At 36.5% G+C, this 19,508-nt stretch overlaps 1 protein-coding gene across 2 annotated transcripts in view; it reads left to right on the top strand.

The window, feature by feature from the left end:
* The window catches only part of LOC150100518 (growth factor receptor-bound protein 14-like), a 341,775-nt gene that overhangs the window by 276,422 nt on the left and 45,845 nt on the right, over positions 1-19,508 (top strand). For both annotated transcript variants that reach the window (XM_090402828.1, XM_090402827.1), the window contains one exon: positions 5,460-5,561. In XM_090402828.1, the coding sequence (XP_090258954.1) occupies positions 5,460-5,561 (102 nt within the window). The remainder of the gene's footprint in view (positions 1-5,459; positions 5,562-19,508) is intronic.

Here is a 19,508-nt window from a genome sequence, read left to right as displayed (position 1 = left end):
GTTTCGGATATTCTAAGCATTGTAATTAAAAACTGCTTTATTAAAAATATTTCATCCTCACCACGAACAAACACCAATAATAAAAGTTTTGTATCAATAGCAATGACAAGCGCAAACTAATATCAGCGTTAGATTGCAGTGCATTTGTTTCGTGTAACGATAATGGAAAAAATATAATTCTTTTCATGTTTTCAACAGTGACACTTATCAGAATTCAGCCTTGTATCTATAATAAATAAATAATTATATGTTATTTTAACAAAATAAAATAAGATTTACAAAAAATAGTTTGCCATGAACAAGCACCAATAATAAACGTTTCATATCTCACAGAAATGTGTGCAAGAATAAAATACACTGCCCAAATGGCAGTGTATCTAACGATGTAACGTACAATGGCAAGCGCAAACAAATATCAGCGCTGGATCACAAATGCACTGTGATCCAGCACTGTGATCCAGCGCTGGATCACAGTGCATTTGTTCTTAATCTAAAGCGTTAAATGAACAATTCCAATTATTAACTATTCAATCAATGTCAAAACATAAGCTGTAACCTTTAACATGTTGTATTGCATTTATATAATGTTGTAAGCATTGTCATTATTTATAAACACAGACAAAATTTAATTTTTTAATTTTTTCCTTGGGGGTGCTGCAGTGTCTCAGTGCTTATGTATGGGCCGCCACTGGAGCATGGTAAAGAAAGAAAAGATGCAGTATGAGAGGAGATTGGCTGGTCAGGCCAAGGTTAACTCAAGGGAATTTTTCTGCTATGTCGCAAGCAAGAGAAAGAATAATTATGGCAGATTAAATATTCCACTATATCCTTTGCTAAATAACAGTGGCAAAGGATATAGTGGAATTATTGATGAGCACTTTATCAGTATATATCATGCTAGTGTAAATGATGCCATGCAATATATATATAGAAGAGAGGCAAGTATTAGGAGAATTGGAAATGAAAGAATTAGAGTTGTATCAGATGATGGTTGTGTTAGGTGTAAATAAGGGTTGTTGGAATGGATGACATATCACCACGTATTCTTAAGGAATGTGCACTTGGCTATGCCATTGACCTGGTTATTTGATGAAAGTCTTGCAGTGGGTTTCTAAGGAGTGGAAAGAAGGCAAAATAGTACCACTTCACAAGTATGGTTCTAGGAGAGAAGTCAAAGCTATAGACCAGTCTGTATAACTGCAGTTGTTGTCAAGGTGTTGGAGAGATTGGTTAGGAATAGAATACAGGATTCGTTGGTGGACATGGCATTCTTTATGATCGTCAGCATTGATTTGTATAGGGTAGGTCCTGTTTTAGCTATTTATTTGCATTTTATAATAGGGTAATGAGTGTGTTAGATAAGGGAGAATCATATAACTGTGATATTCTTGGACTTTGCAAAACTGTTTGATATATCACCACATGATAAGTTGGTGTACAAGCTGCTATAGAGGATAGGAATAGATAGATCAGAGATTGGCTCTCTGAATAATACTAGCAAGTTATGTATGATGGAGCAGTGTCCATATGATGGACACTGCTCCATCATACATAATTTGCATAAGGGTAACCATTGGCATGCCCCAGGGTTCTGTTCTTGGGCCCGCACTGTTTAACTTATTTGTAAATGATATATGATGTGGACTGACTGGGGATCTTCAATTGTTTGCTGATGATGCAAAGTTGGGAAGAATTATAAGTAGCACTGCTGATGTTAATTCCCTTCAGGAAGATTTGAATAAACTTTTTACTTGGACAAAGGAGTGGAGTTGTAGTTTTAATATCAATAAGTGCAAGGTGTTGCATTTTGGAGTGCAGAAATATAAGGCCATGTACTATATCAACAGTGCCACACTGCAGTAAGTAGATGAGATTTGGGAGTGATGGTTGACAGTAGACTGAAGTTTGGAATGCATGTTGCTAGTGTTGCAAAGGCTGCACATTGTAGTGCTGCTATGATATGATGTACTCTAACATGTCTAACAGGGATAAAGAAGTGGTTGTGCCACTGTATAAAGCACTGGTCAGACCATGTGGACTATTGTACTCAAATCTGGTCACCTGATTTTCAGTGTGATGTGGAGACATAGGAAAGGGTGCAGAGGTGAGCGACTAAGAGACAATGTTGAGCCTTTGGAATGCTGGTTATGGAGAGAGGTTGAAGAGATGTGGATTACAGAGTTTGGTGGGTATTAGGAAAAGAAGGTGATATGATAAAGACATTTAAGTTAATGAGAGGATTATAAAAAGAGTAGAAGGTGAGAGGGGTGTGAGGAGTAGATTTTTTTACATGGAGAATTGTCAGCGAATGGAATGCATTACCAGAATGTGTTGTTAATGCCAGGTATGTTAGGGATTTTAACATTCTATATGATAAATATGTTGTCGGTTGAATGAACCTCCCACGATGAGTCTGCTGACTCCATGGAGAGTGTAATAATAATACCTCTCCTTGACTTCATTCACTGATAAAATACTAACTGCTTCTAACACCCTGTTTCATGCATTCACTACTTTTTACCCAAGCAGAGAAATCTTGTTCTCACTCCCTTTCTCACTACACAAAAGTGTGGTAAGTGAGTTTTGATGGGTAATCCTCCATTTTTTTTCATTGCTAACTATCTATTGGCAAATTTCTCCTGCATCTTGTCTGTAAAACTCATTTTGTAACATTTTTCTGTTGTGTCCTTTCTTTTCTGCCTATCAGCAAAATTTTGTAACTAACACTTTCATTTTATCCTTATAGGGAGCATTTCATGGATCTATCACCATCTTGGCTACTCATCTCTGGCTTATCTCCACCACTTCTTATTCCTTAGCAATCCAGAATGCCAAATCCATTCCTGAGTACCTATTCCTGAATTCATATTAAGTTTATAAAGAGAGATAATAAATTCCTTATCTCTGTCAATGAGTTCACCATCCAAGTGATCCCATGAGCTATTTTGCTCATGGGATCACCATATACTATTTTGCAATGTATCTTATAAACTTCAACTCCGTATCCTCACTGTCACTCCAGGTCCCCAATCTAGATGGAGCAGGACTCTATCCATATAATATACAGATTGTAATCTTTTTCATCCCAAAGTGCATACATAACATTATCCTTTGTTCACACTTGCTAGTCTATTTGAATTGTCTCTGAATCATTTTTATTAACTATTGCTTTCCCATCATCAACAAGCAATTACATATTCTCTTTGAATCATTAATGTTCAAATTAAAGAACAGCAGCAGCCCAAATATTAGAATCCTGTGGCAATGGCATGCCACCTGCCTTCCCCATGCCTTTTCTCCACCATATACTATTTATTGATGTCTATCCATCAGCCAGCTCTTATCCTTGTCATCCTCTTATCTTTTGCTCCAGTTTATGTAATAATGTTCCATGAAGTAACTTGTCAGGTGCTTTTGAAAAGTTGTGCACTGTCATGATGTAGTCCTTTCCTTTATCCAATTCAGCTATTACTTTTTTATACAGTGAGTAAACTGAAAGTGAGACCTGTCCTTTAAAAAAGCTCTGCTACTTCTACAGAGTATCAAATTTCTGTGTATCTGTTCCTGAATTCTATCCTTAGCCAACTTTTCAATATCTTTGCCATCACTTCTCTAATTTGGTATCTCTGTTTTGGAGTCTCTTTTATGTAATGGAAGTAACTTGTCATCTAACCACTGCCTTTGGGACCATGCAAGTGCTTAGAATTAAAATCGATAGCCTGGTCAGAGGTGCTGCCATTTCCCTTGTAACTTCTCTTAATATACAGGCAAATATTCCATCCAATCTCACATTGAGATTTTGTAGTGTTCTAAATACATCCAATTCATCTGCAATTATCACTTCAGTTATGGTCATATGAGATACTGCATTATCACTGCCTAGATGTAGATGATGTGTTGTAAAGTGATCACTTCTCAGTTGAAGCATTTCCTCCCTGCCATCTCTATTCATTAAAGTTCCCATTCCCTTGCATGTTAGGCTTAATGGTCTGTTATTGCCAAGTAACTTGGCTTCTTTGAAACCTAATTACTGGTCTGATAGGATAGGCAAACATATTTGCATAGTGTGTTATAACTATCAGTTGCATGTGTGTTTTCTCGCCAATTTGTCCATTTTTGAATGAAAAACTCAAGTTTCCAGGAGGGAAAACCCTGTCACCTTCTTCTGAGATCTGCTACACCACCTCCAATTAAAACGTTCTGACAATGATCCAAGAGCATTGTCAAAACCAACTTAACTTTGAAGGCTCTTATTTCATTAAAGAGCCTCTGTAGCTCAGTCGGTATGGACGAAGCCCTTTTGTCGGAAAGACCTGGGTTCAATTTCCATCAGTGACGTGAGAAATCTTTATCTGGTCCGAGTTAACTCATACAGAGGTAAGGGTTTTTTTCACCCAGAAACTCAGGTTTTTTTGTCCCCCAGAACAGGCAAACCGGCCCTGTGAACACACACACGGATTACAGTCAGGAATACTTAAGATGGTCCCTCCAGCCATAGATCTGATTCGTCAGCTAAGCCATTACCGAGCCTGGATAAAAATAGGGGGGACTGAGATGGTGCCTTACCTTCCCATAAAAGGGAATCATGGCTGTTAAATAATCATATGAAATAAAAAAAAAAAAATCATTAAAATTTTCCTTTCATAATAATTCTTTGTGTAATTCTCTTGAGAGAATTCTTTGGGATTCCTTTGGCGTGTTCAGCCAATTTGATTTCGCCTTTCTTACCTTGATAGTCATTCTTTCTTGTTTCTTTTGCTCTGTACTTCTTCTGAGCTTGCTGATCACATTTAAGCCCTCCACAGCATTACTTTTTTTTTTTTTACAGCTCCTGCTTATTGATGCTACTCATCCATCTCAGCATTTAACTTCCATCTGATTTATCCTCTTGAGTATTTGGTATGGTACCTCTTCCCTTCCTAATAATTTTCCACATACTGCTACCATCCTTTCCTTGCCAGTATAGATCTCACTTCTCTGAATAGATTCTTTTAGGATTTAAAAAAAAAAAAATATATATATATATATATATATATATATGTATATATTTTTTTTTTTTGGTATATTCTCTGCTCATTTTTTTGGATCCAAAAGTAAATAAGCAGATGGACAAGAAGCAAGAAGTCACTCGTTTGTTAGATATACAAATATTTCTTAGCCATTTCAATAATATATCACTATCAACCAACCTTTAACTGCTCTCCTGTCTTTGAGATTTATTTCAGTACAAGCATTGAGATGGTGGTTGATTGCAGTATTTTTTTTAATTTTTTTAAAAAAATGTAATGCTAATTAATTCTTTCTCAACTTATTTCCTCAAATATTATAATTGCAAATAGTAAAATATCTAATAGCTCCATATTAATAACAACAAATAGTAAAATATCTAATAGCTCCATATTAATAACAACAAATATAATTCATGTTGATACATTTAAAAATGTCACATTTTTTTGCAGCATGAGAAAAAACTTCTTGAAAATTACAAGCAGATTAGGACAAGGTATTCTGAATCCGCAGTGTACTATGGGAGAGATGAAAGTGCAGACTCTATGCTTTCTGTATGTATATTGGACAGTACAAAGAAGTAAAATAAAGTGTGCTTTCTAGTTCCTTCTTCATTTCTTAAGCTGCAATGTGCTTTCTTTCTTATGGCTGATTCACGCAATTCCGAAAATTGCATTACACGAGAAACTGAAAACTTCTTTTGTTTATTCTTTAAGAAAAATGTTGCAATTTTTATAAATGTGTGTTATGAATTCAAATCTGATTTCAGAATTGCTGGATCAGCCACCATTTTTAGAGGAAGTAGAATAAAAACTTTATATGCAGATAAGCTTATAGTAAAAAGAAAGCTAAAACTAAATAATTATTAGAAAATTAGATCTTCATGTTTTCTATTTATAAGCATCTACTGGGTTTTTATCATAAGAATTCAACAACCCTCAACTAGCACTAACTGAGTGTCATGGAAATGCAGTTTTAATGACATGCTACAAAACACCCCAATATCTCATTCATAATATTAATGTCATTGTTAGGACCTGATGTTAACCCAGAAAGCTCAAACAAATCAGATGAATGAAGAGGTTAAATTGCAATCTCAAAAAAAGCATTATGGAAGTAGCATAAGATGAGGGGTAATAACTGTGAAAAGTATTAAAGAACAAGCCTGTAAAATGACTCGGTTGGAAAGGATGGCAAAAGCGTGCAGTGTGAGCAGAAATTAGACACTTGGTGGGATGGTGGTCTCACATAGGTGATTGATAACAACAGCATCATTTGTCATCAGCATGGGTTTGTTAATAGATAATATTTTAGCAATATACTGACATATTACAACAAGGTGGTAGGGGCACTTCTTAAGGAAGATATATACACTGTTTGGAAAGAAGTCAACAAACACCATAGCATGAGGAACAAGCAGCTATGGTGCCTACCTTAATAAGATGTAGGACCTCCTTTTGCTGTGATGACTATAGCATTCCTATGGGCATACTTTCCACACACATATGATGGCAATCAATGGGAATTTTGGACCATTCTTTTTGTAGACATGTAATTATGTCCAGGACTGTTGTGATGTGAACGTCCCTTGACCTCGTCTGACACTACAGTTCATCCCACAGATGTTCAGTAGGGTTGAGATCAAGGCTCTGTGGAAGCCAATCAAATGTTATGTTCATATCCAAAAAGCCTGCAGTTACAGCAGCACTAGCCTTAAGACAATACATTGTCTTGCTGAAAGACAATGGTCAGCTCCATAGAAACACCACAAAGTTGGAAGCATTGCATTGTCCAGAATGTTCAGATACCTCTTGGAGGTCAATGTTCATGGCACTACAAGCAGGTCTGAGGCCAACCAGGAAAAACAGGACCATACTATCACACCACCACTTTTGAATTTCATAGTTGGGGTTATGCATTCTGGTAAGAGACATTCACCGGGAATCTGCCCACACCTGTCTCTTGGTAGAGGGTGTAACATGATTTGTTGCTCCATAACACAGCTTTCCAAGCTTCCACGTCTTACTATATACACTCTTTGCACCACTGAAGACAACACTGTATGCTGATTTGGGTAAAGTGCGGCTTGCATATTGTGGTCCAACCATGAAAACCCATGTTATGAGCCTCAGTTGTGAATGTTTTTGTGCAGATTTGTGTTCCAGTTGATGCCTGAAATTCTGCATTCAATGTTTTGGCCAATGAATGGTGGCAGTTTTTCATATTATTCTTTGTAGATCCAGCAGTCACATTCGGTGAGTGTGGTGGGTTGTTCACTGCAGGTAGAACTTGCAGTTGACTCTCTGCGCTTCCATCTCAATATGGTTTCACTAATTGTTGACCTGGGATGGCCCAATTTGTCAACAATTTGCCGAATAGATATGCTTGCAATATGACATCCTTTTTAAAACTCCATAAGTTCTCTTATCGCAGCCTTTCACCTGGATAAAGTTGCACTGATTTAGGAGCATCACATTCCTCCAATTTATACTGGCTACAACACGTGACTTGTTACATGGCACGATGCACCTTTCCCATCATGGTATCTGTTAACTTCTTTCCAAGCAGTGTATATAGTGATATACAGTCATACCCCGAAGTTACGCGGTAGGTGGGACCAACAAAAAGCGCCTAAGTCAAATTCGCGTAACTCGGGGTATAATTTTGCATGTATTTTATATATACAAACATACAAAATATTAGTTCATTGGGACCAAAGGTTTACAAAACACCTATATTTTTTAAGAAATATAATCATAATTGTAGTTTTTTGTGCATAAAAAAAAGAAAGTTATTTCGATGTCAATGGTTTCATAAAATCTAATAGATTTGTCTGACGGCATAATGTCTTTTTCTTGTCACGCAAAATTTCTTCATAGCAAGCTAATGATTTTTTTATTCCTTACCTTGTGGCTACAATTTGTTCCTCATTAGATTCTATGTCCTCCAAAATCTGTAAACCTTTCTTTTATGATTGTTCTAACTGTGGATTCCTGTAGATCAAACTTCTTTACTACTCACAAATTTTCATTCCACCTTCAAAATCCTTAATAATGTTGAGTTTTGTTTCCAAAATCAATGTTTTTATTTTCTTGCTAGCTGTAGAAGAATTGGACTTGCTTCCTTTGGACGACGTTATTATTTTTTATGTGATAAAATTTTTATTTTCGTGTAGAAAATAAAAATTTTATTTTCTCAGAACATAACATTAAACAATCGCAAGGTTTGTAGACTATAAAAATCGTGTATGAATGGAGGCTGCACAAAAAACGTCAGTACTTGTTCACAGCATGTGCGACACTGGCGAATGCGGTCGGCAGTGGAAAGATACGACTAGTGGTGAGGCGTGAAGAGGGACGGGAATACGTACATATAAGAAACCGCGTAACTCCAGATTCGCGTAAGTCAGGGTAGCGTAAGTTCGGGGTATGACTGTATTTAGATTTTACAAAGGTCTTTAATAGAAAAATTGGTCATTAAATTGCTGGAATGGATGGGAGTAAGATAGCAACATTAATAAGCTGGATAGAAGATTAGCAGTCTAGTAAGTATCAACAAGTTGCATATATATATGGGAGAGCAGTGTCCTAGAAAAAAGTCACTAATAGTGTTCTCAGGGATCTGTTTTATGGTCATTGCTGTTCAATTTGTATGTAATGGGAGAAATTTACATGGGGATATGTAGTTATTTCAGATGACTTAAATTTGGAGAAAATGAGGAGCAGAGCAGATGTTGTGGTTTTATGAGGATTCACACACATTGTGTGGGTGGGGGAAGTGAATGGAGCTATTAGTTCAGTGTGGCAAAGTTTAAGGTTTAACATTTTACAGTTATATCTTTCAATATATAACTAATGAATTATTATTATTATTACCCCAAGACCTCATGGAGTCAAAGACTCATCTAGGAGGTCCTTTTATCACACATGAATATAAAAGAAAATATTAAGAAAAGAGAAGATGATATGACCCAAAAAATCATTGATGAAAATAGAAACCTCAGAATTCTAAAAAAAATCTTTCATTTGGAAGAAAGAATATTATAGCTCTTGAAGATCAGAATGGAAGAAAATTATTGCAAACAAGAAATCACAGAAGAAGCAAAAAATTTCTACACGAATCTGTATTATAAAAGTGAAGATAGAGAACTCCAGAATCAACAGAAAAAATGGACTATGACAATACCTCTGATCTCCATTCGAACTCTTTGAAATTGAAAAAGCATTAAAACAAATAACAAAACGATAAAGCTGCTGGAGAGGATGGTTTAAGAATAGAGATGATTAAGGAAGGTGGGGATTCTAAAACAAGAATTGAAAATCCGCTTCAGTAAATGCATCAAAAAATGAGAAACACTCCAAATATAGAATAATGCAAACATTATTTTACTGCACAAAAAATTAAGCAAATTAAAACTAGAAAACTAGAGATCTTTTAGTTTGTTTTTTTATATTTATAAGCTTTTCACTAGAATTCTAACAAATAGATTAGACATAAGACTTGATTCAATACAACCTTCTGAACAGGCTGGTTTCAGAATGAACTTCAGTACTATAGATCATATTCAATCAATAAGCCTACTTATTGAAATATACAATTAATACAACCTTCCCTTCCTCTTCACCATGGCCTTCATAGATTTTAAAAAAGCTTTTGATTGCATAAAAACATAATCAATAATAGAAGCCCTTAGAGAGATTATGGCATTGAAAAACAATTTATTGACATAATAAAATATATTTATGAAAATGCTACAGCAAATATCATTCTCAATGAAATAAGCGAAAAATTTCACATAAATCAAGGAATAATGCAAAGAGACACCATTTCTTTCCAAATTCTTCACATTAACACTGGAACATCTGATGAGCAGTTTAAAATTGTCCAATAAAGGAGTCAATATTAATGGAATTAAGTTAAACAACCTAAGATTTGCTGATGAACGATACTCTGTGAATATGAAAGATTTAAAAGAATTGATAGAAGATCTAACAAACGAAATTACTAGAAATTGGATTAGACATTAATTCTGAGAAAACCAAAATAATGACAAACCGAAAAGGATATGATGAAAGACACAGCGTTATTAAGGTAAATAATAAAGATACTGAAATAGTAGATGAGCATGTATCAGAGATGGCTCGTCCATAAGGACTGCATTGAATGTAGCTCCAGCAGTGAGTATACTAGTGAGTAGTACTCAGTTTTAAATTTGTAGACCCTGATATTACAGTGTTGGCAGAAAAAGAATTCACAAGGGTTAAAATTAGGCACTTGAAGAAATTTGAAATTCGCCAACAATGCCAGCATACTACACTCCAATGACCACTCTGATGAGATAGTGTGGTTATTATTACATGACACCTAGAAAGAGTCCAAGGACTCATCATGGGAGGGCACTCTATTTTGCTAAATACATCTCACCCTCTCCACTAGTACTACAACCATCAACATCTATCGCTCATCATCACCAACAACAGTATTTTTTGTCTGTAAATTATGCATGTTCTGAAGGCCGATTTGTCTGTATGTGGGATGAAAAACCCAAGTTTCTAGGAGAAAAACCCTGCTACTTCCAGATGAGATTGTCTAACTTACCTTCAACTAAAAAAGCCCATATAAGGATTTCCCTCATCACGACGAGAATTGAACCCAAATCTTTTCCAATTGAAGGGCGCAATGTTCCGCTGTTCTTCCAATTGAGCTACGAAGGCACTATATTAATTTATCATCACCGTTACTTACAGAAGAAGCTATGAAAGAGTCATAACTTCACTACTGTACCTAAACAACTTCCAAAATTGGAACTAGAAATCCCCACCTGGTTTATCCTCCTGACTTTTGGTATGCAGTCTGAAAATGCTTCTTTCAAACGATTCCTGACTGCTCCTCATGCAACACTGGCATTCTTTCCTAGTAGCTTCTCAAGCTATGGTAATGCTCCAAGACCTAAGTCTGTCATAATTACCAGCTTTATAATTCAACATAAATCCTTTTTTGATAAAGAATTCTCCATCTTTAACAACCTTCCAGAACTAGACTGCATGGTTACTTTCCCCATCTGGAAGCAGAGTGTCTACCTTGTTATGGATACACTTTCTGATAGAATTATCAGATCCATCACTCTCAAACCAATGGTTCCCTCCATGACATGCTGGTTTAGGTAATTATCCTTTAGAAACTATAAATTCCACTTCTCTCTTGCCATGTCATCTTTCCCTCCTCTAATTGATATCCTTATAGTTGAACCCCCCCCCCCCATAATAATTGTTTGACCTACACTCATTGTGCTAATTTGCCAATGAATGGCATCCACATCTTTCTGTATACCCCCTGGTGTATAGCAACAACAAACAGCCTCTATTTAACATCAGATAGCCTCAAACAAATGAACTTCTAAAATCCTCCTTAACTTGAATTTTTATTTAAAATTCTTCAGCTGCCATCATCAATATCCCACTTCCTATCCTATTCTCTCTATCCTTCCTCAGAATATTATTATTATTATTTTACAGGTACCTCTATGAAATCAGAAGACCTATTGCAAGCGATCCATTATTCACACGCTAGCCATTATTTACACAATACTTATCACCTGTCTCGTTAAGCCCATTCACTGATGAAGCATTCACAACCACTTTTTGCAACTCATTCCATCCATCCATCGCCTTCCAAGCAAAAAAAAAATCTAGTCCTAACACCCTTACTAACCAAATTACCTCCCCCCCCATTCTCTCCCTTCCTGCTAGATACTGAAAAAAAAGTCTTCAATGTCAATCCTATAAAACTCCCTTTAATAACATATGCTTCTAAAGTGTCTCCTCTTTTTCACCTGTCAGGTAATTTTTGAAATCTACAGACTCAATCTCTTCTCATAGGGAGCATTCCATAGACCTGCCACAATCTTTGTAACTTGCCTCAGAATCCTCTCTACCACTTCTTCATCCCCATGGAATCCATGTGACCAGATCTGCATACAATAGTTCATATGTGGCCTTTAATAAAGTCTTATAAAGGGAAACAATAATTTCTCTATCCTTACTTATTAGTGTGTTCTTTAACAACCATGTAATATGATGTACTGTTTTAGCTACCTTTGCAATATAACATTTAAACTTCAACTCCCTATCTGCAATCAGCCCCAAGTCCCTGGCCTCATCAGTTTACTGTAGTTCATTTCCTTCAATGTAGTACACAGCTTGTGATCTCATCCTCCCAAAATGCATCACCATACACTTGACCATATTAAACTAGCAGACGTTTACCTTGGCCCGTATTGCTAGTCTATTTAACTCATCCTTCAGGATCTCTACATCACCTTCATTTACTATGGTTTTTCACAGTTTTGCAAATAACTGAATCAGCAAACAGCTGAATATTTCCCATGAAATCATTTCCTACATCATTGACATACAAATTAAACAACAGAAGATACTATCGAGCCATGTGATACACCAGCAGTCATCTGCCTTCTCCTAGACTCCTCCATAAATAACTCTTAGATATCTGTCCATCGGCTACACTGTAATTGAACTCACCAGATTTATATCCATCCCCATTCAAAAAAATTCAATACAGTACAAAATACAATATCCTTTAGAATCCTATCCTTGTAACTATATCATTTTCTGTCAATCAACTAGGTCTCCTGATGCCTACTTTTTTGTCCAGGTCAAGCTGACCAATGCCAAAAACTCCTCTCCCTTATTTTTTATACTGCTGGCATTTGTGTACATGCATTTCAACATCCCCTTGGACCCATAATTACCTTTGTGTAATATCTTTACCAACCTGTTCAAATCTGAAACCTGTTAAATTTCATTTAATATTGCATAATCATTTCTGTCCACACACTCATTCATCCCAGGGGTAGTCAGACACATGCTTGATTGCTCCCCCCCCCAAATTGCTAGTTTCCCTGGTTTTGCACACGCATTTTAACATCACCATTGATCAACAGTTATCCTTACAATTTGAAACCTGTGAAACTTCATATTTGGGATCCAAACATCTAACTCTAAAACCATTCATGCAGTCCATTAGACATATACAAGTCCTTTCATCTATTAAATTCACTTTATACATCTATAAACTGCATACCATTCTTCCTGCACAATATTCTCATTGACTCATTAGTAATCATAGCCCTTCTTCTCAGTTCAGTCGTAGCATACTGAGGCAGGAGACTCACAATCTTTACTTTCTTACTCTTCTGTTTTGCTTCTGTCAAGTAATTTTTCATATCTTCTCTCATTGCATATTTTTCACCTTTCAAATCATTTGTTCTAACCAAAACAACCAATTCTTTTACTTCTTCCCCTCTTCAAACTACAGCTTCACTAACATCCTTGATCTCTGCACCTGGGAAACATGTTTTCATCACTTTCTTATTAAGCATGCCTCTAATCATCTAATTTCCATACAATACCTTCTCTTTGCTTTCAGTTTGTTGCACTTTCACACTTTGCTCCTTTCAACGTTTCTTTCATTCTTCCTCCTGCTTCTATCTGCCAGTAATTTTTCGAATTGCTCTATTTCTTATTTCCTTCTCTGCATAAGTGCACTATTTCTTTCCTTGCTATCATGCATTACATTCAGCTACTTATTTCATACTCATTCATATTTTATCCACTATCATTCACTATCCTGCCTTACATTGTTAATATTAGTTACTTTATTCTCCCACATTCAATAAGACTCACATTTTCTGCAATTGCACTAGAAACATTTCTGACAAATTCTCTCCACTCTAGTTTTCATACTATAAACTATTTGCTCTTGACAGTGAGAACATGGAGCGAACACATAGTTATGAGGATCGGCTGAGGGAATGTGGACTGCAGAGTTTGGTGGATAGAAGAAGGAAAAGTGATATGATTGAGACTTTTAAACTGTTGAAAGGTGGTTACAGGGTTGACACTGGGGAGTTCTTTCGCTTGGTTGAACAGAGGGAAGGAGTGATGATAAGAGGCCATCCCTGGAAGTTACGAAAGGAAACCATGAGCAAGAGGGTGAGGAGTGGTTTCTTTGCATGGAGGGTGATTGAACCATGGAATGCATTGCCTGATGGAGTGGTGAGAGTGAGAACGGTCAATGAGTTTAAGGAATGGTATGATAGACTTTGTATTTCTTGGGGGGGGGAACCTCCCCTCAATGAGTCTTTATAGACTTTGTGTTTCTTGGGGGGGGGGAACCTCCCCTCAATGAGTCTTTATAGACTTTGTGTTTCTTAGGAAGGACCTCCCACGATGAGTCTTTTGACTCCATGGAGGCCTGGATAATAATAATAATACAAAATCGCTTTAAAAATTTTTTTTAATGATATCACATATCAAAATTTGCCAACACACACACTGAACTACACAGTTAAATAAATAAAATACCTCCAATAATAATTACTAAAATTACTAATATTAAGTAATACCATATGCAGCACATCTACTATGCACTACATTAGTGCCACCATTAAAAAGGAATGAAAAAAAAAAAGGAAATTATAGGAATGAGAGAACAACAAAGGATGAGAGAACCAGGGCAAGAAAACAAATGAAAGTTTAGAGAGTATAGGATCAAGGGATAGAGAGACTGGAGGAAGGTTGATGATAAGAGAAAAAAGGAGGTTGAATGAGGGATTATATTGATCAAGGAATGAATGGATCCTTGAGGAGAGAGAGAGAGAGAGAGAGAGATGTATGGAGGCTCAATGATTGCCTGGAGGAACAGTAGGGGACTATGGCAATAAAGTAAGGTAAGAATATGGACAAGATGATAGTGATCACTGGTTCAAATAATCTGAAAGGTAGCATGAATGAATTGGATGGCAAGAGATTTGAGGTGAATATTAGGAATTGTGCAGTACAAAAAAAGGAGAGGAATAGGCATATTACTGAGAGATGATGATAATGCAGAATTGAGAAGAACAGCAATAATGAATGATATGATAGTGAGAATGTGTTGAGTAGTCTGGATTGGGATGCTTGGATTACATTTGGGGATAAAAGAGAGCTGTATCCAAGAGATGAATTGCATTTGAACATATAGAAACACAAGCATCTGGAAATAGTGTTCTCTTTGCAAAGTGAGAACTGTTAATGCAGGAAAACTAGGTTGCCGGGATGAATGGTAGCATGGGTCGCTTCTTCGTAACAGTCACTTGGAAGATGGAAGAATGTATGTGGTAAAAATCAAAAGGAGCCTGGAGGGAATAATAATGGATACTGCTTTTTTTGGGGATGGTACCTAACAGTACAGCATACCAGCACTTTTATCAACAGGGATGTGTGATATATTTAGAAATTTGAAATATTCAGACATTTTTTACACATTTAACTAGCAGTCAAATAAGCTTAGCTATTTAATGAAATTTACACTTTGCACTATGTCTAAAGTTAATATGCCTACTTGGAAAGAAGTCAACGGACACCATGCACATCAGGGTGTCCGTTGACTTTTTTCCAAGTAGGCTCCCATGAGAAGGGAACTGACGGAGTTTGAAAGATAGAAGTGCAGGGAGTCAACTGCAAGTGACATCTGCAGTGGGCAACCCACCACATTCACTAGATGCAGAGTTCCTGGCATTGACAACACGAATCTGCACAAAAATATTCGGAACTGAGGCTGACAACTTTTTTTTTTTTCGCCATGGTAGGACTGCAGTATGCAAGCTCCTCATGACCTGAACCAACATGCAGTGTTATCTTCAGTGGTGGAAAGAGCATATACAGTGGGAAGCTTAGCAAGCTCTGTTATGGAATCACAAATCATGCTACACCCTCTGCCAAGAAGATGAATGTGTGTGTGTGTGTGTGTGTGTGTGTGTGTGTGTGGTGGATGCCTGGCAAATGTCTCTTACCAGAACACGTAACCCTAACTGTGAAATTCGGAGATGGCAGTATGACGTTATGGTCCTGTTTTTCTTCATTTGGCCTTGGACCTCTGTGGTGCCACAAACATTGAAATCTAAGAGGTATCTGAACTTTCTGGATAATGCAATGCTTCTTGCTTTGTGGCATTACTATGAAACTGATCATGGTCTCCTTCAGTAAGGCAATGCAACATAAGGCTGCTACTGTAACTGCATGGTTTGTGGACATGAACATCACCACACTTGACTGGCCATCACAGAGTCCTGATTCCAACCCTATTGAACATCTGTGGAATGAACTGGAGCATTGTGTGAGATCAAGGGGCATTCACCCCACAGCTTCCAAGAGTCCAGACTTCATTACATTCCTATGGGAAGAATGGTCCCAAATTTTCATTGATCTCTATTGTACACTTGTGGAAATTATGCCCCATAGGATTGCTGCAGTAATTGCAACAAAAGGAAGTCCTACATCTTATTAAGGTGGACATCATGGCTGTTTGTTTCTCATGCTATGGTGTCTGTTGACTTTTTTTCAAGCAGTGTATTTGCAATATAAAATTTTGTTAAAATTATCATTTACAATTTACTTATTTTTTATATATTTGTACAATAACTATGCTTAGTAAATTGTGTTTAATATCACCGAGTTCTTTTTCCATCAACATTATCACACTGTATCGAAAACATCAGTGAATAATTTTATAGTTTTCTTTTCATATCCTTTTAATTTTCAGTTTTTCTTGCTAGCAAATAATGAATATTGGAACCTATTTATTTAGGCTCTCTGGGAGATATTAGGTATATCTAACAGAGAGCAGTGAGTGAGTGGAATAGTTTACCTTTAGGAGTAGTAAGTGCATCTAGTGTGAATGAATTTAAGGGAAGGTATGACAGCTGGTTTGGGTGATTTATAGCCTCTCTCGATGAGTCCTTGACTCCCTGGAGGTCTCAGATAATAACAACAATACACCCTCTGTCCAAAAAAGAAACCGAACTTTTTGAAAATAGAAGAAACTAGTGGCGCCACCTGTTGTATCTTTTTGTTGTCGAAAGCGGCAACCTTCATTAGTGTTGTGTCAACTGTTTATGACATTTGTTTCATTAGAAGCTGAGTTATAGTGCCAAGAGTGACAGTGTGTTTTGACAAACGTAGTCATGATATTCATGCCGTATGCAATGAATTCTTGCTATCAATCACTTCAAAACTTCGAGATAAAACTCACTATTGACTGTTTGGCCAGGCAGAATGAATTCTTTGTGGATAATGCCCTTGGAATTGTAGAAACAAATCAGCATTGTCTTTACTTTTGACTTCTCCAAGCGACTTTTTTGCAGATACCCCTTTTCTGGTGGTCTCCACTCAGCACTCTCTTTCGGGCTCATGCTCAAAACACCACGTTTCATCACCAGTAATGATTGTTTCAAGGAAGTTTACGAGCGGTTTTAATGAGGTCCTTGCAGTGTTCAATTCGATACATTTTTTGGTTGTCAGTCAACTTGTGGGGGACAAATCGCAAATTCAGTTTACGAAGGCCCAAACTCTCGGTCAAAATGTTGTGCACACTTGATTTTGGAATCCCCAATTCATCTTCAATCAATCTCACAGACGATTTTGGGTTTTCTTTGATGAAATCACACTCTTTTTGGATGTTAACTTCACTCAGTCCAGTTTTTGGACGGCCCTGCTTTTTGTCATCCTCTAGCATCGCACGACCACTTTGAAATCGCTTAAACCACTCATAAACTTGAGTATGGGATAAGCATTCATCACCATATGCTTTTTGAAGCATTTGATGCATTTTCGGTAAACCTTTTACCAAGTTTAACACAAAAGTCAATCGCAGCTCTCTGTTTGAAACTCATTTTCTGACCGTTCGACTATAACTCGGCTTCTAATGAAACAAATATCACAAACAGTTGACACAACACTAATGAAGGTTGCCGCTTTTGACAACAAAAAGATACAACAGGTGACGCCACTAGTTTCTTCTATTTTCGAAAAGTTTCTCTTTGGACAGAGGGTGTAATATAATGCAACCTGTGGAGTATCCATAACTATAGAATAACACATATGTCACAGTAAATAACTTTTTTGTTACGTGTAAATATTTCATCTTATGTATCATAAGACATCATCAGTAGAATATTGTACAACAATGGGAATTGAATTCAAAAAACAGTAGCATGCATGCTTAAATTGGAATCCTGCTACGTATACAGTCGCATGTAGAGGGATTCCAATTTAAGCATGTGCACTACTGTTTTTTGAATTCAATTCCTATTGTTGTTCATTAGTTGTACTGATGATGTTTTATTATAGATAAGATGAAATATTTAAATAAAAAAAAAAGTTATTTACTGTGCCATGCATGTTATAGGATGTGACTATAAACCAGGAAACACAGAGGGTGATGAGCAGGAAACAGGAATGTTTAGGCAGATAGGTTTGGCAAGTGCAAAGCAAGTGATTATTATGGGAGATTTTAACTATATAAGTATAACTGGACAGAGGAAGCAACATATGATAGAAGGAATAGAATTTTTGGAATTCTTGAAGGAAAAATGTCTTGTGCAACATATAATAGAGGGAACTGTAAACGGAAAAAGGAATTTATGTGGAATTATAAGTGAGGTAGGTGACTATAATAATCTTAGAAATCAGTTTGATGCAGTTTCATGGATGGAAGAAATGCAAGGGATAAATATCACCAATGTGTATGGGCTAATAAAGAGATACTTATCAACAGCAAATTGCATTCCCCAAGTGAAAAAGATAACAGAATTTGGTGTAAAGTGGATGACTAATGAAATCAAACAGGAACTACAGATGAAAAAGAGGTTATGGAAAAAGTATAAAGAGAAAGAGGCAGAGACACAACGAAGATTACTAAAGCTGGGAAAGTGGCTATTTTTTTAATCTGTATCCTGGCTATGAAAGGTTCTAAACCTATGGTATATTAGTGCCGTGGGTGGGATAAGGATTTTTTTTTTTAATGATTTTAGTATTTTTAATTGCTTTTTTTGTATTATTTTTATTTATTTTATTAAATAGTTTAGAAACACTTCTCTACAGACAGATGAAACTTTAAGTCTCCAATAAGCAGATCATTGATCGCACATCGGGTGATGAAATTCATCTCCCTCCTAAAGACCACCACAAACATACATGTCCATAGTTGGATTCGAACCCACAGCCTGGTGGTTGGAAAGTAGATGCGTTAACCATTTGGCCAACCACCATAGTAAGGAAGGCAAATTGGAATGTGAGAAGAAACTGTTACTACAGTTCAAGAGAAATCCTAAGGAATTCTTTTGTGTGGCTAGTAGGAGTAGAAATGATTGTGGATAGATGACCCCATTAGATGGAAAAGGGGACCAAGTGACCATTGAAGATGACATCGTGGAACGGTTTAATGATCACTTCATTTGGATATTTCATCTTGGAAAAGCAAGTTTTATTCTTGGAGAGACGGAAAGGGTTGAAGATTTAGAAGTGAATGAAGAGAATGTATTTTAAATGCTAAGTATTATGGAAGTCCATAAGGCAGTGGGAGTGGATTGGCCTCTCTAGTGATAAGTAAGTGGAAGGAGGATAAGATAGTGCCATTGCACAAAGGTAGTGGTAGATATAGAG

The sequence above is a fragment of the Typopeltis vanoorti genome, chromosome 13 (genome assembly GCF_054136105.1).
Source record: "Typopeltis vanoorti isolate ZY-2024b chromosome 13, IOZ_Tvanoo_1.0, whole genome shotgun sequence".
Taxonomy (NCBI): domain Eukaryota; kingdom Metazoa; phylum Arthropoda; class Arachnida; order Uropygi; family Thelyphonidae; genus Typopeltis; species Typopeltis vanoorti.
The sequence above is the reverse complement of the archived record's forward strand: the minus strand, read 5'-3'. Positions and strand labels throughout refer to the sequence as shown.